Below are 23,546 nucleotides of genomic sequence, written 5' to 3' on the forward strand. Positions count from 1 at the left end.
TTCATGTGTATTCGTGTTTACTCGAGCCGTGTATTTCCACACACATGTGCCAGAAAACCTCCAAGCTTAACTGAATACTGAAATGTCAGCACGCCATTATCTCATCCACACAGGATAGTGAACATGCATTTGTGTTTGAAAGCATTTTGACATCATTTTGGCAGCTGAACAAACATTCGGTACGCCAGATGTAACTAACAATGACATAATCATGCATGGATTTCCAGTAGTGTTGATCCCCTACACCCTCTAACAAAGTTTGAACCGGCCCAGTGTGGGCGATGGTGTGGGTTGTTGCTCTTAATATCACTCACTGATTTATCTAGTCAGCTGTGAGCAGTCATATAAGAACTGGGATATTGTGGACAAAGTTATGGACCAGCACACACAAACATTACAGGAACTTCCTTGGCGGATCCTTCAAGAATCTCAGTTGAAGGCCCTCTGGCCACACGGAGTCTCTTGGGCAAAATTAAATAATGCTGGAAATGTTACACGAAGCTATCGTGCAGTTCATTTAAACCATACAATGCAAAAAGCACCATTCCTTGTCATCTCCGAATACTCAGGTGAGGCAGTATCTATGAATTCTATGAACGTGAATTCATTGAGTATATTTATGGTTATGCCTGTAGCTATGCAACAGAAAAACACCCTATGCTTTTTGTGCTTTGTATATAATCATTCAAGAAGATTACGGTTTGTCAAATACTTCACAGTTGCTCCAGTGTTTTGCTAGAACAATATATGCTAGTTACATGTAACAGTAACGCACCGAATTTAAAGCTCTTTCCCCATACTTGTACTCGTGCTTTCGGACTCGTACTGATCCGTGTTAGAACTGGTTTTGAGCAACCAATGCTTTTCGTAAGAGGCGACTAAGAAGATCGAATAATCAGGTTCGTTGCCACATTTCATCGTATTCCAATTGTGTAGATTAATGCTCATGATGCTTGCAACTGGTTTGTCTAGTCCATGCTCTATATTGAGTGTGGTGTTAAACAAGACAAGCAAGAAACATAAGGCAAGAGCTTTTATGGATGGCATATATAGCTACCTGTCCATGATTGTTTCTTTCACCTGATGAAGAATTAAGAACATACTTCGAAACGTCGTGTCCCTTCACAACAAAGAAGATGTCGTCAATGAAAACTCTTTTTCTTATCACTTATAAATGCCCTTCAAAGACTCTAAACATAAACCAAATCTGCAAAATGCCCAACTTCCATTTCCCCAAACGTTTCATTACCAAAGAGAATATCTATTTTATGGATATGTTCCCCAGTGTGTGTGGATTTAAAGATAAAATCAAACCATAATACAGACCTGTAAATGCCCTGCTCACTGTATTGTGACCAGACCTAGAAACGGGGTGTTGTAAGTATGCTGCTATCAAAGAAACAGGTTGCTCCCTCTCGGCAGGGTTCGTTACAGCTAAATACAGTTGGTCCCAGATACAACACATCTCCTTATCTACACCACACCAACAACTCTGAACTCTTCAGGCTTGTTAAAAACAAATGAAACTCGTGTCAGATAGAGCAGCCAACACATGCCTTTATCCACCTCATATCAACAGCTGTACAATTGTTGAAACGACCTTACAATGATTTTTCTGATATGTTACACTTATGAAAAATGGTTTCAGAGGGTCTACACATCACCACATCACATCAATAGCTCCGAATCGTTTAAGCAGCCTTAAAATGACTGCGCCTGATTTGTGCTCACCAGTAGTGTATGGACAAACATCGTTTATCATATTGTGAAATAATTCACATTCTATATTGCATGTACTGTTGCACATACAGCGTCTCAGTCAACTATATTTAGAGATAGGGGTTTGCTTTTGGAATGTATTTGGCAAACGAAAAGAAGAAAAGAGATGCTTCGACTCAAGGAATTACAGATGAACAACTGTTCGAGACCGGCGAACCCTGAGCGGCTGTTGCCTGGGTTTTTAATATGGCCAGAACAAACCAACGCCCAAGACCATTACATACGTTACCTGTGTGAAACGTAAGAGGCAGGCCTCCTAGTGCAACTTTGCACCTCACCAACGTCAACAACAGCTTCTACAGAGCTGGAGACGAGTCTAGACCCAGTAGAAGATGTCCAGGTATACAGAAGTCATAGACGCAAACTGCATCCTGGAAATAAACAGCTTTGGTGGTGTAAAAAAACTCAGTGCCGTATCCCACAATGCCAGAAACAACACAGCTCATAGTAAAGGCTACCTAATTTATTTTTATTCTCACATATTCTGGCATATACTAGTGCACTTGTACCATATGGGTATGTTAATAGTGGTCATAACGTGATCAGTAATTACGTTTACATATTCTTCCATGCTTACACACAAAGCAATTGGAAAGAGAATTTATGTCCTTCATCTGTCACTAAATATCACGTTTCATAGAAAAAACAAACAAACAACTAACGAACACCAATGGTTTCACTGGAATTCATCATAAAAGATGTACAGATTGTGATTCCGATACTGACTTTTATCAATAAGTGGCTATAACCTACAATATGTGACGGACGAGTGCATATATAATTATTTTAAGGCTGTTTCAATCACTTAAGTGACTTCAGTTTTCCATTTCGGACAAGGTGATCTCACCTTCAATTGATTCTCGCTGGGGACAGTACTCCCGATACCTTATTTCTGGACTACGCACAGTTCACGAACAGGTATGGTTTTGTGGTGGGTACTGTATTAAATATTATGTTTCATGTAAACGGGCGATGGGGTAGTCTAATGGTTAAAGCGTTCACTTGTCACGCCGAAGACCCGGGTTCGATTCCCCACATGGGTACAATGTGTGAAGCCCATTTTCTGGTGTCCCCCGCCGTGATATTGCTGGAATATTGCTAAAAAGCGGCGTAAAACTGAACTCACTCACCCATTCAAGTTAACACACAAAAGCACAATTAGTATCTTTGGACGCAAACAATCTTCCAAATGAAACTCCTGCTCAGTGACAGATTTGTCATTTAGAAACGAAACGAAAATTATCTTAGTTCCTCTTGGCAAATTGCTTTCCCTATTCTATTTGCTCTGTTTGGACGCATGTCAAATGATGTATGCTGCAGAATGTCACTTATGCTTAAATTTCTTCTTAAATTAGTTACTCAGAAAATACTCTGCAATTTCGTGCTTTCACCACAACGCCAATTATTCGTTTGGTTGTAGTCATCCCAACTTGAAAACACAGTGATTCAGTGAATACTGGCATCACTCCACTTCACGGCGGCGGACACCAGAAATGGGTTTGTACATTGTACTCATGTAAGGAATCGAAACCAGGTTTTCAACATGGTTATTAGACTATTCCATCGACCCCTGGTACCACACGTGCTAATACATAAACTGAAATCTCGTTGTGATTTAGTTCCTGTAGGTGTGATGCACATTAGCATTCACGTTTAGTTACAGTAAGAGTTATATCTTCTTAATGCCAAGATTTAGTGTCGTATTTTCATCATATTTCCTACCATACATTTGTGAAACCTACATTTATTATTAACAAAAGAGTTTTTTATTACAAATGTATTTGCATTTGCATTTTCATTTACCGTATTCTGATACAATGTATGTGTCAAGTTGGTCTTTCTTCATACCAAACATTTAATCTTCAAAGTGACATGTCGTCGCTTCCACTTATTCTGTATGTTTGGCGTTATTTCAATTATTATGGTGATATTTTGCTCAGAAAATAAATGAACCTGAAATTTAACTGGACAAATCAAGTATGACTGGACAAATCAAGAATCAATGATGAGCCAGTGACTGATATGGACAGGATCCCGCGTATGATTACCAGGTACTCGCCAAACTGTTTGAGCCAGACGATTCAATCCATGTGTTTGATTCTCACAGAACACACATGTTGCTGGGGATAGTAACTTGGAATTCCCTCATAATCGTTCATTTACACTGATTAGTTCTGTTCACAAAGCCCAACAGCTAAAATGAAGACTCAAGTCCAACTGAGATTTCCTTCTGGAAACTGATGCACTGACGTAGTCGGTTTGGACGACTGAGGCGTATAGTCCGTGTTTTAAGCAGTAAGAAGTGTTCTTGCTTGACTGTCATGAATACAGATTGATTTCAGTTATTATGGATTGACTGCATTATTAATACAGTCTCGTGTAGACGTTGCTCTTTGGCTGAAGCCATGGAGACATCATAAGTCAACTGGTCGTTTCTTATGGGGCATTTCAGCCAGGTTAGGGCGATGTTTCTCTAATAATCACGATTACACACGAAACTGCATGCTTTCGTATATATATATAAATGATCGATACAGTATTCATTATATGATACATAAGATAAGGATCACACACTTCTTGCTGGAAGCAAAACCTCAATGTCACTGTAGTGGGTGCGTGAGTTGAGTTTTACGCCGCACTGAGCGGTATGTATTCCAGCAGTATGGTGGCGGTCTGTAAATAATAGAGTCTGGACCAAACAATCCTGTCATCAACAACATGAGCACTGATCTGCGCAAATGGAAACCGATAACATGTCAACCAAGTCAGCGAGCCTGACCACCCGATCCCGTTAATCGCCTCTTACGACAAGCATAGTCGTCTTTTGTGGCAAGCATATGTTGCTGAAGGCCTATTCTACCCCGGGACCTTCACACGTCCTGTCACTGTAGATAATAAGTAGATACCATTACTCCTTGTCAGAGGTCTTTGTAATGAGGAAGTAGTAAACATTTACTCCGTGTCAGTGCATTTACTAACATTTATCTACAGTGTCCAAAGACAAAGAGTAAATGTCATCTACCCCTTATCTGCAGTGACAACTGACGCTGAGAAAGTGGTGTCTACTTCATGAACGCAAGATAAAATTACACAATGTCATTTTAGAAAGTGGTCAGATGTAAAGTACAGTATGTTTGGTATTACACTTTCTTAGAATCGCTTTGTGTGCAGGCGATAAGGTGCCCGACTGTGAGAGAGTGGGTTCGAATCCAGAATTTGTACTGTATTAAGAAAGTGTAGTGCCAGATATAACATATGTTACATCCCTTTATATGCTATCCCCTTTGAATCGGTTGAAACAAAACTCACCTAAAAACGATCAGATTAACGTTTCAATATAGGACGTTTATCTCAGTGCACTAAAGATGGTAGCCAGGATACCTGAGGTGCATTAGACTCTTCAGTTTTCAAAATATCACTAAACCATCATAAATGTCATCATAACTGGGGGCGCGGTGGGTGAACTGGCTAAAGCGCCAAGCTAGTGATCCAGCGAGGTTGATGTGTCGGGATCGAGCCCACCTGTGACCGGGTTTATAAAACCTTCGGACTCTTTCAGTGTTGTCACAACCCCTAGTGTACAGTACATAACCCTGTGCACTTAAAAGAACATACGAATACCTTGGTATATGACCAGATGGTGGCCTTATGGATACGTGGATACAACTAGTTGTGTCCTAGTCCACCCAGCTGGTACCTCGTTAGGATTAGAAAGCCATGATAAACTCTACGCGCCAAGTGGCAGCAAGAGTTGTATACTCCCAAAGGAGTTGACATTTTAATACGATGTGGTGTTGAGAGTGCCATCCAGTGATCGAGGGAAACATATACCAGCGCCTCGAGCATGCACTAGTGAGTGGATATGTGCGCTATATAAATATCCTATATCAAATGTCCACTTCAACCTATATCTCGAGTGCTGCAGGGGTTGCCCTAACCACTGCTGATACACTCTCACCTGAAGCACCCAATACTTTTCGGGTAACGACTCCAACAATGCATTGGGTTTTTGTCAGACTGTGAAAACACCTGTCTGTTTTTGTTTGTTTTTTTCTCAGTGTCACTACTTTTATTCAACAGAAACTGGATTTCCTAATTTATTGAATCATGTTTGTTCACATCATGGCAAGTTGTAAGAGGTGCAAATAAACGTCCTGTTAGCTCAAGGTAATTTATAGTCGTGTGGCAAACCTTTGCAGTGACGCGGAGACAAACATAAATCACTAGGGTGAGGACGAGGACTGTGTCTGTAGTTCTTAGATACGGTGGATATGCTCAAATTTATGATAAGCTCAGGGTAACAATCAGCGTATTCAGACAGAACACAGACATGCCTGTATTCAACATTTTTAGAGACATGTCAGAACATGGTTGTGAGATAGCTGGACCTATTAAAGTGACGTTGTCCGAACTGTGAGTAAACTCTTGGTTGAATTATTATTAGCTGAATAAGTATATGTTGACGCACAGGATCGTCAGTATATGGTCTCTGTCTAATCAACAGCTCAACCATACAGTGAGGCAATAGTTCTTGATATTTGTGATTGTTTGTGTGTTTAAGTTTTGAAGGTATGTGTATTCAAGCTATTCTACACTTTCAGACATGACATCGTAAGAATAGGGAATCCGATATCTGGTATATATTGCAAGGAAATTGGCATTGTCTGTTTGGTAAATGTGTATATTGTTTAAGGCCGCACTCAGCACTATGCCAGCTATATAGAGGTATAGAGTGATCGAATTTGGACCAGGCAATCCAATGACCAACAGCATGAGCATCGTTATACACAACAGATATGTCAGCTATGTCAGCGATTCTCTTAAAAACTTAAATAACATGCTAGTGGGTTTTCTCTTGGATAATTAACCTCAAATAAGTAAGTGGGTGAGTGAGTGAGTGAGTATATATATGTATACAATTTGTACGAAATATTTACAGTATGGTTCAAAATTATTGAGAATAGCTAAAGCATTTCATATTATTAAACGAGAACAAATCAGATAAAATTGAATGTATTGTGAAAGTGAACTGACCTTTTCATGTTGTGTAGGTAACAATTTAATACTTTATCAAGTCTCCTTGAGCTTCACGGCACACTCTAAGACGGGTAGGCATACTTCCTATCAGAGAGGTTAGTGTCTCGTGAGTTATGCTGTCCCAGTATCGGACCACTTCTCTCTTCATGTCTTCAATTTTTGTCAACCCCTTTTGATTAACACATTCCTTCATCATCCCCCAAATGTTCTCAATGGGATTTAAGTCAGGACTATATGCAGGAAATGGTAATGCAGTCACATTTTTCGCCTGAAACCACTGCTTGGCATGTTTTGCGGTGTGTTTAGGATCATTATCTTGCTGCAAAATCCAGTCATTTCCATAAAACACATGTGCACTTGGAAGGAGAAAATTATCTAATATGTTAGTGTAGCGTTGACTTGTCAGATTTCCCTCAAACACTCACAGCGGGGTCGTTCCTAATAAGGATATCCCTCCCCATACATGGAACTTTGGGCTGTATTTAGGTCGTCGATACAACGGTGCTGACGCAGACTTTGTCCATATTTTCACATTATTGGGATATACCCATATTGAGCTTTCATGAGTAAAAATCACATTTTCCCAGTCAAAGTTTTCATGTGCCAAACACCACTCAACACGCCTGTCTTTATGTTCTTGTTTCATGAGAGGAGAAGGAATTCCAGTCTTTTTCTCCCATCCAAGATCAATCAAATTTCTTCTAACTGTAGATTTTGATACAACCGTTGATCCCCTTTCTATCATTCCATACCTGATGTTGGAGATGCTTGCCCTTTGCTTTTTAGACGCTAAAATTCCCAGCCGGACGCGATCTGAGAAGTCCAATTTTCTGGGTCTCCCTGCTCCTTTCTGGTGCCCAAAATCCTTTCCCTCTCTAAAATTCTTCCTAATCCTATACACAGTAGAAAGAGGATTTCCTGTTCTCTCTGCCAATGTATTTACATCATCAATTCCTTGATTACACAACTCAAAAATCAACTTTCTTTTATCTTCAGCAGACATTGTTGACAGTGCTGAGGAAAATGACGTCTGCTACAAATTCAGGGGAGGTAACTCTAATTGTACTATACTCAGTAGGCCAAGATGAGTTACCTCCCTTATACCATTACTTAGTTTTAAGTATCAGTGAATCAGTTGAGGTGTTAGGATAGCTCAAAGTAAGAAGAAAAATTCTCAATAATTATGAACCAGACTATATATTTTTTGATGAAAGATATTCTATATTGTTTTTGCCAAATATAGTTATAATAATAGCACAGATACCAGATTTCCTTTGGGAACCCCCCTTGTACAACAGGGACACACAATACAGAGTTTCATGAACATGATTTTGTTAATATTCGTTGATGATGGTAACTCTGTGACACATGTGCAATTTTGTAACACATTCCACAAGACAAACTTTCATAACTTAACTTCATAAACATAAATAAAAATAATCTCCTTCCAGGAGGATCAAAGAACCGTTTTTCACAGAAAGTGAAGGAAAACGGAATATTACTGAAAAATGGAAAGAATACACTTGGAGTGATATTTTCATAAACGCCTTTAAAACCTTGATCCTAACTTAAAATGGGTACAATTCAGGCTGCTCCACAGATCCTTTACGGTTTATATGTACTTGATTTAAATGCATATTGTTGATAACAATCTGTGTACGTTTACAGTCTAAGTAAACTTATCCTCAGTACTTTTCGTTACACTCCCACCCACATTGTATCACCTATTGCAGCACGGCTCTCTTGGGAGCTGCATTCGTCGCCTTACACGCGCATCCTGCACGTCATTGGATAGCGGGACCCTTGCGCGTCACGTAGAATTTTTCCGTTTCTTTTTTGGCAAATTTATAGACGAGCAATTAAGGTTTCTGTGATTTTAGGCCGTCTGAATTTCTTCCACAGGAGTCTCGGTGGAAGACTTTTCTTCCACCCACCCTCCGGTGGAAGTCGCTCGCGCCATTGTATTTTGGAAGCCTTTTACTTTGTGATATCTATGCATGTTATACATGGTTGGAAACCCGATCCAACGCTCTCTAAAAATGCAAACGTGATTCTAATGGTGCCCCTGGTAACCAGTCCAGATTGAATCTCCGACATGATGGTTTGTGTAATTTTGTTGAACTTCAATTCTTCTATATCACAGTAGTCATCATGCCACCATAGTCCGGTCATGATGTAATGGCAACCACTCTTACGATTCACCTATACTGCGTTTGAAAGCCAGTTAAAGCGTGTGTCAGACAGTGTATAAAACGCACACGTTGCGCATTTAGTGGTGGCGCTACATGTTTAATGGCGGAGGTACATGCAAAATTTCGTTGCTCTATCTTTTCAAATAAAGTAAATCTAAACTTTTTAAAATGTGTACTATCGTCAGGTGAAAGTTTAACTATCCAACGTATTTACGTACTTTTCTACACAAGGGGAACCCGAGCCAGCTTGGCCACTGCTCGGAAAATGCCTACTTCCCCGGGCACGAACGTAGACGGGACGGGAAAGGCGATGCGGAAATTGCGACGCTGCCCTCTACGTCTGCCCACGGAGGTTGGAAAGATGGAAGTCCCAAGGTTGTGCATAGGGGATAATTCCGACCTCCACCATGATCAAGCACTTGGTTGACGTGGTGGTTAGCGTGAGTAACGGCGCGCGACGCTGTTCATACTGTTCATCATTCGTTCTGCCGAAGACGCTCGATCTATTAGCGGTCATGGTGTAGCAGAACCGAAACCTATCGAGTCTTGACAGGGGTCTCAATGGCGAGTTTGCGAGAAGCAGAACGAAATGCTGGTGTTGGATAGGAGGCGAGGGACGATCCCGAGAGGAGAGGCGATGATGGTGAAACCCGTTCGAGTCTTGATTTGCCCGCGAGCAAGTGTAGACTCTGCTGACTTTTGCCTAGAGATGGGTGATAGTGCCGGAAGCAGAGCGACATGCTGGTGTTGCATAGCAGGCGAGGGGACGATCCCGAGAGGAGAGACGATGATGGTGAAAGGGTAGTTGGCGCAGGCGAACCGGTTCGAGTCTTGATTCGCCCGCGAGCAAGTGCATACGCCGTTGATTTTACCTACAAGCAGGCGATGTCTCAGCCACGAAGCAGGCAAAACACTGGTGTTACACAGAGGTTGAGGGGGCGATCCCGAGAGGAGAGGCAACGGTAGCTGACGAAGGCAAACCCGTTCGAGTCTTGATTTGCCCGTGAGCAAGTGTAGACTCTGCTGCCTTTTGCCTAGAGATGGGTGATAGTGCCGGAAGCAGAGCGACATGCTGGTGTTGCATAGCAGGCGAGGGGACGATTGTAGCCGTTGTCTTATTGGTTAGATCTATTTAACCGTCTCGCGTTTGGTTGGACGGTCATTATTTGCTCAAAGGTTACCTGACGCGACATTCTACTAGGTTGTGTTAGACTCAGTGGTGGAGTGTAACGAAATACACTGAGAATAAGTTTACTTAGAATGTGTACGTTTAGTGGGGCTAAGCCCGAATCATCGAAATTGTAGAATAAGTGAACACATTTTGCCAAAATTTCTCAGTAGACTTAGCTAAACTGCTCACACACAGGTATTATTAACTTCCAAGTTGTTTTGATCTGTTAGGTAATTAAGCTTCATTATTACTGATGATATTATTGACTTATTCTGTTACAAAGTAGCATAAGTAGAAATGCAAGCTGCGAATGAAATCTCCAACTCTTATCTCACTTCAAGGATGAATTTAGATACTATTATGTGACAGGAAAGGTTAGACACTGCAAAAACCTTTGTTTAATGATTTTGAAAAGATTTGGGCTATATATCGAAACTAAATGATTGTAAGCAACCACGGTCTAATCACTCTTTGAGTACATATGCATTGGTATGAAAGTGCGTTTTTGCTACATTTTTTGTATTTATTTTTCATTTATAAGCTTATGTTTATTTACATTTATTAATTCAATAGGAATTATGCACCATTCTCCTTTTATCACCTTTTCGCTCATGGCATGTTCATTCATGTAATGTACCTACACCATATCTTTAACAATCATCCATCTCCAATTAAATGCATCTTCCCAGCATTTTGTTTTCATAGACAGCAAAAATTTCTTTCCACTAATTCACATAATAACTAGTGAATTATGACACTCTGGTCCACTTTGTCTATGATCTCACATAACTAGCATTATCAAGTCTTGACTGTGTTTTTGCCTTCATTATGTACAGATAAACATTCAATATGATTTCCTGGAAAAGCAGCATGGGGTTTTGACAATCGTCTGTAAATACTTCCATTGCACTTCGGGGGATATTGCTGATATTCCTGATCATTGATTGTCTCAACAAAGTGCAAAAACCTAACCCTGGAAGTGTGTAGTACATCAAGTGGCCGCTCTCTGGCTTGCGCAATTATTAACCGCGGTGTCCACTCAAGGACAACCGAACCGGAACGATTACCGCTTATAGAGACAACCTGATAAACCACCAATTAACAGGTGTGAAAACTCGGTGGCCACTTCGGCATAAATCATTGTTTCAACGAGGCAATAACATCTTCGCGGATATTGACACTTTGAACACTGATTCATTGTCGCATAGGTATTGTTCGCTGGTCTTTTCGGCCATGTTGATGAATTCAAATTATGGCTCATACGTCTTACAATGTCATTATTGTATGTATGTAGTATATGTCCGGTTTCGTCTCTATTCGCCTTCAACCCATATCGCATACAAAAACAATGTAGGCTTATTAGGATTGGAAAATGCACCCCAATACTGTTAAATTAATCTTGCACGACATGAATCCACCAAGAAGTTACAACTGTGTTATAATGAAACGGATGGGAATAATGCATAAGCCTTTTAAATTGTAAAAGCTGTAATGAAATACGGTCAAATTCACACTGTAAAATATTCGGTTGGCTGGTAATAATAGGCTTTAACAGGGAAAACGACATCATTTAAAGAAAGCCTATATTAAATTATTTAACGATTGTGTTTAATCTTATTCAACTAAGATAATTCTGGTAGCGAAATAAAAATATCACATCAGTTGATCACGCTAAGTGTTTATTACTTGGAATAAACATGAAACTACCGCTCACGCAACAGTATCATTACTTATACTCTCTAATTTTGTTAAATTAAGATAATTCTGTTAGTGAACTAAAACATTTCTGCCAGAAATTTCTGCAGGAAAAAAATTTCGCCAGAAATTTCTGCAGAAATGCATTGTCAGAGCCAGTTTGTGAGCTTATTAACATGTGAACTTTTCGGGTTCATCTCCTCGAGATCTTTCCAATGATATAAAATATGTCTTTGTAGCTTGCTTCCCTCTGTGTGTCAAGTTAGGACTCGCTGGCCATTCCTAAGTTGTCCCGCCCGGCCTTTAACGTAACAGTGCTTTTGAACAATTATCATGCCCAAATATTTACTAAACCTTAAATCTAAGTTAGATAAGGAGCTATATAAGATACTATTTGATGAATGATCAGTGCAGTACATAGTAGAACATTGCAGTTGATACCTTTCCGTATTTGTCACATTCCAATAGGATCGATGTTGGTACAAGAGTTGTATATCATTTCCTCACATCCATATCACTGGAAGAAACTGACAGAAGACAAAGCTACTAGATACTTGTCACCTAGACAAGAGTAACACCTGCCTTCAGTACAAATATTCATTTTTTTAAATGCTTTGTCTACAGTCACAAAGACAACTAGCCTGAATCAGTCAAATCCCAAGCTGCACATTCCATTCAGTTATATACCAACTTGTTTCGTTACAGTAAATGTTCCTCACCTTAAGCTAAATTCATCTATACCATGTTTTTCCATCAAAATATAAAAATATGCAAATTATTATCAGACACGCATCATCCATAACTGTATTCTTTATTATGTTACATATGTCAGTTTCACTGATGTCAGCAATACACTCCTCCTTCAGGTGACTAATTCTCTCACAGGTAGACCAAAACAAGATTTAAAACTGGACAAATACCTTCGATTTTGCAGGTTAGATTTGTCTTTTGAAATGTTTTATTACCGGATAATCCCACGACCAAACATTAGGCCTGTAATCCTTACCGAAATAATAGAATTTGAACCGATGCACTTGGGGTTTGAAAATAGCGTATATGAGGTATTTCAAGCGCACCTCAATGCGTCGCTGGCTTGAACCTAGAGTCTGCGCCAGCCAATGCTTTACGTCACGTACGCAGTATCGAAGTCTAAGCACTGTCTCCGAACATATGCAGGCCAGAATGCCCTGACTGAAAATTACTGTTTCGAGCATATACAGTAAATAATTTCTAGAGCACTGGATAATATTAATGTGAACATAAATGTAGCAACATTATCCCAGTGCAAGATCAATATGAACCATACACTCATTTCCATAAATGTAGTGCATATCTGCAGTAAATCCGTTGCAAGGATCACTACTAAATATATTTTCTATTCCTAAAATGCATCTGAAATAAGATGAATTAATATCATGTGGAATCTCACAAGTCAAAAGCAGCAATAAGCAGTTCTGTGCTTCCAGGTAATAAATAGTGAACTGTGTAAATACTATTATGATAGTTTGTTATACAACTTTTTTTGATTTTGCAATAACTTCACAAAGTTTGTTTGATGTTTTGATTACGATCAGCGTTTCATTGAGCATTATATACTGAACAAAAATAAAAACTTGACACTGGTAAATTGATGAATTTGTTGTTTCTGTTCAATGGAATATTCCAAATATACAGTATATCTCTAATAAAAGTAAACATTGTGAATCCTTTAGCTTCATGAATTTGTAACGTCACGTGCACTCCTACACTTTGTAGCCCAGAAAAATAAAAGAAATGTGAATGCACGTGCAAACATGAGGTCAAGTGGTTCATGTTTGCCTAAACTGAATAAGCACACCGAAATTGAATTGGAAAAAAACAAATTAAACTTTTCATTTTGATGACCTTTTGGAAATGCCACGTCTTACAAATGGAGAACGCCATTTGCTATAGGGAGGCTACATGCTGATCAGTCTGAGATCGTTGTTGCACTTTAACTGTTCACGACAATTTTTAATCTCAGGATGAGAATGCATCAAACGGGAACAGTTACAGATCGCTCGAGGCAAGGAACGTCACGTGTGACGTCACTCCGGGAAGATGCAGCAATACGATTACGTCATCTTCGCAACAGATTTGTCACAGCAAGATCCACAAGGATAAACCCACAAACTGTCGGAAATCGCTTGCGTGCCGCCTATTCTGCTTCCGTTTATGCAGAGACACGACCCTGGACGAACGTTCTAGCAAGACAACGTTAGATCCCATACAGCAGTTCTTACGCAGAAGCTTCTAAGAAATTAGCACCTACAGCAATTGAACTGGGTCGACTTGTTTGTCTACAAGTCCATCCACCATTGACGTTGCACGATCTCCAACGTGTCCTTGTTGAGCAATGGCGACGTTTTCTTCGGCCAGTGATCACTAACGTTCTGAGATCCATGAGGAGACGTTGTGTGGCTGTACGAGACGCTAGAGGTGGACACAATCGTTACTGTACACCTCAGTTCCATTGTTCTCCATTCTTTGAACTTCATTTTGGATGGTAGTCCGACATCATAAATGTTATCAACGTTAAAGTCAAACGGCGCGATGTGTTTCTGTTTTCTGTTGGTGTCCAGGTGTTCTGCGCGCAGCATACAACTAAAGTAATTGCCTTAAAAGTAATATTAAAATTATGGTTTCCGAAAGTACTCTGTGTCAAGGTTTCATTTTAGCTTAGTATAATGAATGAATGTCTTTATTTCCTCCAGAGCTGTATCCGAAGATCATTATTTACAATACATCACATACATCTAGCAAAATGGAACAACATTTGTAACAAAATGGAAGCATATTTTAGGCATTAATTTTTATTTAAAAAAATATAATTTGTTCATTCAAAGATAATTTACAATGTACAATTTGTAAGCAGTAGGGATGTGTTTAATAGATGTACATCACATGTTTCCTTAGATTACACACAAATGACAAAATGACAGTATTATGTACTCCCATGTATCATAGTCAAGTATTTCAGTTAAATCTGCACCGAGATATGCACCAGCATATCATCATCGTCGAGCATATCTGTTTTCACATATATATCTACATCAAGTTTATCAGTCTGACTGGAGAAGAAATTGTTTCTGTCGGATATTAAAAAAATCACAGTGTAGGATGATGTGGCTGTCATAGTCAAAGAAATGTCGATTACAGTGGTTATATTATTTAGATATTTTTGCTCTTGATCCGATTTTGACACAGAGTTGCAGAGGTTGTCTTAGATCTGGATAAACATGGATAAGATGATAAAGAACGTGCATTTGTAATCGTGTGTGGATTCTACGGTAACGTGAGAGATCTGGTCTCTGCGTTAGTCTCTCTCTCCAAACGTTTTGTTCATATTCCGAGAGACGTCTGATTATAATAGATCGCCAAGCTGACTTACGTGGAAATGAACCGCTGTAAATAAATTCCTTGATATAACGATCTAAGGGATATTTCTTAGCAGTGTGTAGGAGATTACCACATATACGAGTACTTGTCGGACCTCTAACTGGTCTCAACACGTCTTCGGTATCCCAGTAGGTACTGGGTACTTCAACAACTTCTGGGGTTGAAACATGTTTGCGAACAAAAAAAAACAGTCATCAAGTTGACAGGTATATATTCTCACATTTGGGATGTGGCATGTGGCATTTATGCCACCTGTGTTTTACCACTTGCTTGGTACTAAGTTTTCATGTTGAAATTTGTCTGGGGATACACGCCGCAAATAATAGCTAGGGACCATGAGCATGACATGTTGAACAACGAGGACCTCTTGTGGAGAACATGTCAAAAGAAACTTGGTCTGCATCTTAAATCCTCTCTTCCTTACCTTATTTATTAATGAGTTGGCCCAGGAAGCAGAGTTAGTATGTTTTCCAGGTGTTAAACTTCACCCGGTTGTTCCTCCTCCTTTTGGCTGACAATGTTACTCTCACTGCAGATACAGTTTTTTGGCGTTCAAAAAAGGATAATTCTTTATATATGCTTTTTTCAGACATATTTAATTTCTGTTTATCTGGAGAAAGCGAAGGTGGCCGTTTTCAAAAAGATGGAATTATACTTTTAGAAGCCAACTGAGAAACAATGCCTTCACAATGCCACGTAATGTCTTGGTTGTCAACAAGTTATATCATGCCTTTGAAATGGAGTGGGTTCTGTCAGATATACACTGTGTATACCCTTTTGATAACGTGTATGGAAGATGTGAAACTAGTCACATAATTATTGTTTCTCAGTTGACTTCTAAAAGGACGTGTTTCCTACACGTGTAACTCCTTTACACTTTCGTGTACATATTTGGTATCCAGAAAAGGAATGCAACATTCTTGAATAGAACAAAGTTGTGATATGATAAAGGCCAGACATCAGGAGAGCTTTACGTCAATAAAGGTCGACGTAAAGACGGTTTGTCCACTTGCAACCCAAATCATTAGCAACTGCTTTGAGTCCTATCACTCACTGAAATTCTTATTTCAGACAAGATATGTGACCTAAGAATATAAGCCTGTCTGATGTTAGCAACAGAACCTATAACTAATCCGATACACGGTGTGACTTAATGGACTCAATAGTCGCCATGTCTGAGACACTCCCCCTTTCACTCCTCCCAATCAGATCTGCTGTACTGAAGTAGATGTATGTTGGACTTCACATATAAAGAATGAGCCAAGGCCACAACAGCCACAGTAGTCACTGGCAGCAAGAAGCTGGGATTAGTCACTATGAAGTCTCGTGCAATGTGGGGTAAGCATTCATAGAATTATCAAAGTGTATTATCACATCTACGAAACCTTTAAGCAGTTCTTTCCAGTTGTGTATCTCATCACGTGAAGACTGTTCGATCTCAAAAAGAAACATGGTTCCATATTTTCGTACTGATTTGTCCAAATGAATACGGGAGGGGGGGGGCGGATATTGTGATACAAATCACTTACATACATAACTCTGTAATCATAACGGTCATTATAATGTTTGCTGCCGATGTATGTTTACAGGGTTGATCACGATTGTAGTGATGTTCAGCAGCCAGTGCATAGCAAGTAAGTTTTGCACATCAATAGTCTCGATGGATCTTAAACATAGCATGCCTATTCCTTCCACGTAGCAGCAGAAGTGCATGTCTCAAATTTCATTGATGGGTGAGGGTAACTGCTATGAATGAATCCTACACATACACTCACAATGAATGGATGTGTTACATGTAGAAGAAGTTGAGCATTTACACCTTGTGCATGTTGTAAGGTACATGCAGCCAAGACTGTAATCTGGAGGAGAACACAGAAATACAATTAGGGCGGCTGTTCTCCTATAGCAATAACGCTTCCATCATTATCTGTAAGCATGCATATTATAGGTGATCCCTGTGCATCTGAGCCATGCAAAAACGGAGGAAGTTGTACCGTGGACAGTGGCAAATTTGAATGTACATGTGCTCCTGGATGGGATGGAACAACGTGTGCAGATGGTAACAATATCAGATTAGTCTCTCTCCTGCGATTACATTTGCATTCGTGGTACACGTTTTGATGAAATATTTACAATTTAAATCTAACTTTGATCTTTGCTGAAATAATCATTTTGAAATAAGTTGTATAAAATCGTTTACTACGAGAATGTGTACATCCACATTGCGTACTGATACATGTGTATGTTTGATAACACGTTGAAACCATGACATGACCCTTAATAGTCAGAACTCAAATAATTAACCCCGCGAAATGATCATCTATCTTGTAGAAATGTGCCCTTCAGCAAACGGAGGAAGCTTTTGTAATAACATATTGTGACAAGCTCAAAAGCTGAAATTATAGCATTTGGGTACAGGATTAAGTTCAACCAGATTTATTTAATGTATCGTCAAAAATGTCCACTTTTTTGGGCTTTATTTTACAGTGTCCTGCACCAAAAATCCGTGCCTGAATGATGGAACGTGTGCAGTTGTGAGCGACGCAATTGTCTGCACTTGTGTAAATGGCTGGGGTGGAGACAGGTGTCAAGACGGTAACATTTTTACATTACCCTGTTTTTGAGTCTGTGTTATCATGAGTCTGCATATTTAAAAAATGGATCTTTGCTAAAAGGAATTGTTTTAAGTCAGTTATATGTGCGACTTACATTCGTACAGTGCGAGAATGTGTACATCCCTGTTATGTACTCATAGAGTCAGTTTTTATCCTTTAACATCTCCATGGAAAAAGTATCTGAGCGCATGTACTACAATCGATATTGGTATAAAAGATGTAAATAGAATTTCAAGGTTCAGCTGAATGTGTATGTGCATCTGGTTGGAAAAGAAATATTTGTGAAAATGCAAACATTATCAATTTGTTTCTGTTTATGTGTGTGCATTTATGCTTTTGTGGGACAACGTTAACACATCTATCTGAAGTTCATTTCTGAATAAGAACGAAAATCATGATGATAACTCTGATATACAATGTACGAGTGGTGATCACTGCAGACGGTACGTACGACGCTAGAAGGTCAAGGCCATACCTCACAGCGGTCGGTTGGCTTATACACCAGTAGCACGAAGTCATCTGTTCACTGTGAATCGGCTCACGCGATGACCCAGTGATGTTGTTGCTGATGACGTCACCGTCAGCATCCGATTGTGTAGGTGAATAACCCGCGGATAGCGACCTTCATGTGTGTTGTGACTCTCTGACGTCTACTTCTGGGTCATACTGTCGAGTTATGGTTTGTCTCGTGCAACACAATATCCTTGCAACTTGGCTGTTGGAAGTGCCCATTTGTGACATTCCTGTAGTCCATTCTCGTGGCACCGACGTTAATATTGGAATTTTCTCGTGAGAATTTTGTCACGTGATTGTTCAGTCTTCATGACAAACATGTTTTATATCCTCTGAACAAAAATTACTTGTGCGTGGAACAATAATTACTATTTTGCAAAACTTCGTGCAAAACTTCGTGCAAAACACGTTCAGGTGTTTTGACAAAAGAAACCTGACGGTTGTGTTCTATACAAACAATGGTCTTCAATCATTTTACTAGTTAGAACGCATATTTGGGATTGTAGCAACAATAACACCTGTGTGATTTCTTTTGCTTGTCCGTTTGGATGGGATTTTCCCAAAACTTGTAGTCTTTGTTTGTGAACTTATTAATTTGTAAACGTCTGCTTCCATCAACACATAAGTCCAAAATTACCATTCACTTCCATTTACACATCCACCGTCATACTGACTACGAATTACTCCCTGTCGAATCAGTCTTCCATTTTTGTACAAGCGAAAAAGTGAAATACAAGTTAAATGTGAAACTCATCCTGATTCAATGTCCGTAAATGAAAACAGGACGCATGTAAGAGATTTACTTAGAGGATTGTCTGCCGACAGAAAACCTATCGTTTTGTACATATCCCTCTAGCTCTTCCTCTTGCTGTTCTTACACTAAAGTCTATTTGTGGACGAGTAATACATGTTTGAAAATACAACATTTTCGCAACAGATTTCTCGTCTATGCGTTTCTTTTCTTTTTATTCTAACAGTATATATTGTAGTCTTTGTTGGTTAGGTTATTAACAAGTTAAATATCATCGTTGCATGCTTTAATCTATTCTCATCAACAAGTGTATTTCAAGATCACCCTTCAACTTGTGAATGCATGTACACATCCATGTCATGCTGAACGTTTTTGTTCATATGACTCAGATCGATCTGTTTTCTTCAAAGAGCTGTGCAACTGTTACACTGTTAACATGAATACACATTAGACAATTTCTATGTTGCTACATTCTCAAAAGGTCGAGGTTCTAGTTTCTAAACTTGAATGTTGTATATTGATTGCAATAACACAGCTTGGCATTTAGTCTTTTGTAGTAAACCCCTCGTAGGGTTATTACAGATTTTTATATTTCCTTTCAGCTCCACACTGCCAGGTTGACGGCGATTGTGACAACGGTGGAACTTGTAACACAGGCAGCGAGCCGTACGTATGTGATTGTCCTGAAGGCCATGGAGGGAACACCTGTGATCTTGGTGCGTACAATAATCACATGATATCATTACCCTCTACGACTTAAGAAAATAGTTCTGGAGTTTATGTAAATCCAAAATCTAAACGGCACATGCTGTTGTTCCCTATGATCAAATATTTGGTGATGTATTCACGATTCAATATATTGCCATAGAACGTGAAAATACAATCCACGGAACGCCCTGATTCTTTTATGAGAGCACAATCAAAACACATAACACTACGTACTCGTCTCGCCAAGGGTCACAATCTACAATGTTTAGTCTTGACGCAGCTCTTGAATTATCCATAGCATAGCGTTATACATTTCCTTTCCGCACACATTCATTTGTTTTATTAACAATTTCACACGTTTAAAGAAGTATCTAAATGTGATACACAGTTTACGATAATCAATAATCATTAAACGTGAGACAGTTGTCCTGTGTTCAGAAGGAACTGAAACTGACTTCATTATACCATTTTCTTCTCTTATCTGTAGAAAGGAGCAATTGTAGAAGCTTTTGTAAATACTTGCGTAAGTTGCAATCACTCCTTCGATCCCAAAATTCAACATTCATAGATGGGATCTTCCCCAAATCTTGTAGTCTTTGTTCAGGAACATTTTAATGGGTGAAAATCTACTTTCACCAACAAACTGGTCCAAAATCACCATTCACTTGTGGATACCTTTACACATCCATCGTCATGCTGACTACTAATTACTTTCGGTTCCATTTTGCACAAGCGAAAAACTGAAATACAATTTAAACATAAAATTCACTCTGATTCAGTGTCCGTAAATGATAATGGACTCGTTCAAGAGACTTAGGTAAAGACTGACAATAAAACTATCGTCTTGTACACTACACTACACTACTTTTATGGCGCCGATATCCAGTTATTTCAACCGCTCAAGGGCGCTTTGTTTTTCCCTCGATCGTTGGATGTCCATCACAACGGCACATACTATTTTCAGTCTCAACTGCCCGGGGATCATACATCTCTTGCAGCGTACCAGGCGCACTGAGTTAATGTGGCTTTCCCATCCTTATGAGGTACACATTCACAGACAGATAGTCACAGTACTTTGTCCAAGTCTACTGCACGTTGCTGTAACCGCAACTAGGTGTTTGCACGAATTCGTGTGGCCACCATCTGGTCATCTACCAACGAATTCGCGGGTTCTTCTAAGTGCACAGAGTTGTGTACTGCACACCGGGGGTTGTGACAACACTGAAAGAGTCTGCACACAAAGTTGACTCCAAGGTTTTTGAACACCCGGTGACATGTGGGCTCGATCCCGGCACCTCCAAGCTCGCTGGATTAGTAGCATGGCGCCTTAGACAGCTCTCCCACCATATCCCTCTAGCTGTACCCCCTGCTGTAAGTACTGTGTGTAATCTATATGCAATCGACATTATTTGATCATCCCAATAATTTGTTTTCAAGAGCCAAAGTGCACTGATGTCACTCCATGTGAAAATGGAGGCACCTGTAAGGCTGACACCACTGGGCAGGATATCTGTTTCTGTGCTCCGGGTTTTGGAGGGGACCTATGTGCTGACGGTAAATATGTACATGAACACAGTCAGAAGTGCAACAACAAATGCCAGTATATAAATCATCAGCCTCTCATATTCTTCTTTTGATCACCGTCACCTGCAAACACCAATATTTTGTGAGTAGTAAACAGCTTAATTTTAGATCCTGCTCAGATAAGGAAAATACCAAAACTAAACAAAATTTGCTCTCGCAGTCTCCCGCTTTTATACCTGTCCACATGATAATGGAAATAAATCCTAACAGTCCCATTGAAATTGTATGAAGAATCAGCTCAGGAATCAAAATGAAAAAGAGAACACAATTATGTTTACATTTAGCTGGATTGAAATCATGCAATTCGACCTTATGTTCTTTTTCTTCAGTTAATTATGCACATGGCTACAGGTTATATCTCACCAGTGTTATTCTGTACGAAGAATAGATCTCAATAATCATAATGTACCTCAACAGCGTTCTGGATGCAGTTTACCAGTTCCGAAATAACATATTTGGGACAAGAGTCACTACATGCTCGCACGCACACACCTACCTACCCAAACCCACCCACCCACCTGCCTACCTACCTCCCTCCCTCCCTGCATGCATGCCTACATCCATCCATCCATCCATCCATCCATCCATCCATACATACATACATACATACATCCATACATACATACATACATACATACATACATACATACATACATACATACATACATACATACATACACACATACATGTAAAGATGACAAGAATTTTTATGGATGATCAACTTCTTTATCGCTACCCTGCAATAAAGAAGTTGATCATCCATAAAAATTCTTGTCATCTTTATCTCAGCAACTTCTAGAATGCCTCTCAAACAGTTCACATACATGTATTTCACAGTATTACTTGCTATGTACTGTCAAAGCAGGGAAAACACTGACATGAAAATATTCTATTTCAGCATCTGGTGCTGCTAAGATGTCGGTGCACATATGGACGCTCGCTGTTGTTGCTGTCCTCACAAAGCTGAACCTCAACTGAAGACCATTCTTTATGCTAGACGTTTTTATTTTGTTTAGAGTGAACAATAGACACATTTTACACTAAGTCTTATATTTGATTGATTGTTAAGAGACTGAAAGTTGTCACAGCAGTATCAGTCAGTGTGCTGATGATCAATTGTTGTTAAGAGATTGAGAGTGTTTGAAGCAGTACCGATCAGTGTGTTATGCAGCAGACATGGTCGACAGTGATTACGTGGTGGGTTTTGTGATAGCAACAATTGTCTCAATAACTAATTTGAAATGTCCATCAACATAATTACCTCAACACATATCGCGTCAATCAGTGATTCTGGTCCTTGCACGCTTCATGTAATTACCTCACTGCAGATAAGAAGATAAAATTCTTCCCTAGTTACCTTTAGGCCATTGATGACATGTTACTGATGACGTGGGCCTGTCCCCCAGGGACCACTGACACAGAGTAAATGTCATCTACTTCTTATCTGCAGTGCCAACGAGAGTTTGTCTCCATCCAAACGTGTCCTACAATCCTTTTGTGTAGCCGCATCAATGATATATCGATCATTAATAATAAAATATGAAAACATGTGATTATTTAAAAAATCATCTTTCCACATAAGCCAGAATGAGCCAGAAGGCAAGACAGAATCTCTTAACACCGAAGTAATGAACACTCAGCCACGCAGAATTGAGTACACGTGTTGGAATTAAAAAGGCATCTTCAGGTGAAAATCATATTAATTAAAACATACTTGTAGCAGTGCAACAACGCGGGCTATAAACTGCCATTATCCATATCTGATACATCATTGCGTCCCTCAGCAGGGTACCCAAATCTGATCGTTATGTCGTCATTTTAGCTACTGAGCGTTGTGCGTGCAACTATTTCAATGTCAACATTTAGTGTCTGATAACACTAAAACTGATTATGAAAAGATAGTACATGGATTCTGTGTACAACCCCAACAACCTTCGATTGTCCTCTGAAGCGACGTCAGATGGAAAGTCGGTTGATTACTGGTGGTCGTCGGTGACGGTGTGTGGTGATGTTCATAATATCACTCACTGGTTTGCAGGTCCATATTCGACCATTTGTTGTATATAGTCATACGAGAACTGGGA

The 23,546-nt window shown here is 39.6% G+C and overlaps 1 protein-coding gene across 1 annotated transcript in view; it reads left to right on the forward strand.

Annotated features, from left to right (window-relative positions):
• The first annotated feature begins 17,226 nt into the window (after positions 1–17,226).
• LOC137261965 (delta-like protein C) overlaps positions 17,227–23,546 on the forward strand; it is a 40,862-nt gene continuing 34,542 nt past the window's right edge. Inside the window, exons 1-3 of the mRNA XM_067799772.1 lie at positions 17,227–17,350; positions 17,779–17,886; positions 21,316–21,432. Of these exons, the coding sequence (XP_067655873.1) occupies positions 17,227–17,350; positions 17,779–17,886; positions 21,316–21,432 (349 nt within the window). The remainder of the gene's footprint in view (positions 17,351–17,778; positions 17,887–21,315; positions 21,433–23,546) is intronic.

The sequence above is a fragment of the Haliotis asinina genome, chromosome 14 (genome assembly GCF_037392515.1).
Source record: "Haliotis asinina isolate JCU_RB_2024 chromosome 14, JCU_Hal_asi_v2, whole genome shotgun sequence".
NCBI classification, from domain to species: Eukaryota; Metazoa; Mollusca; class Gastropoda; order Lepetellida; family Haliotidae; genus Haliotis; species Haliotis asinina.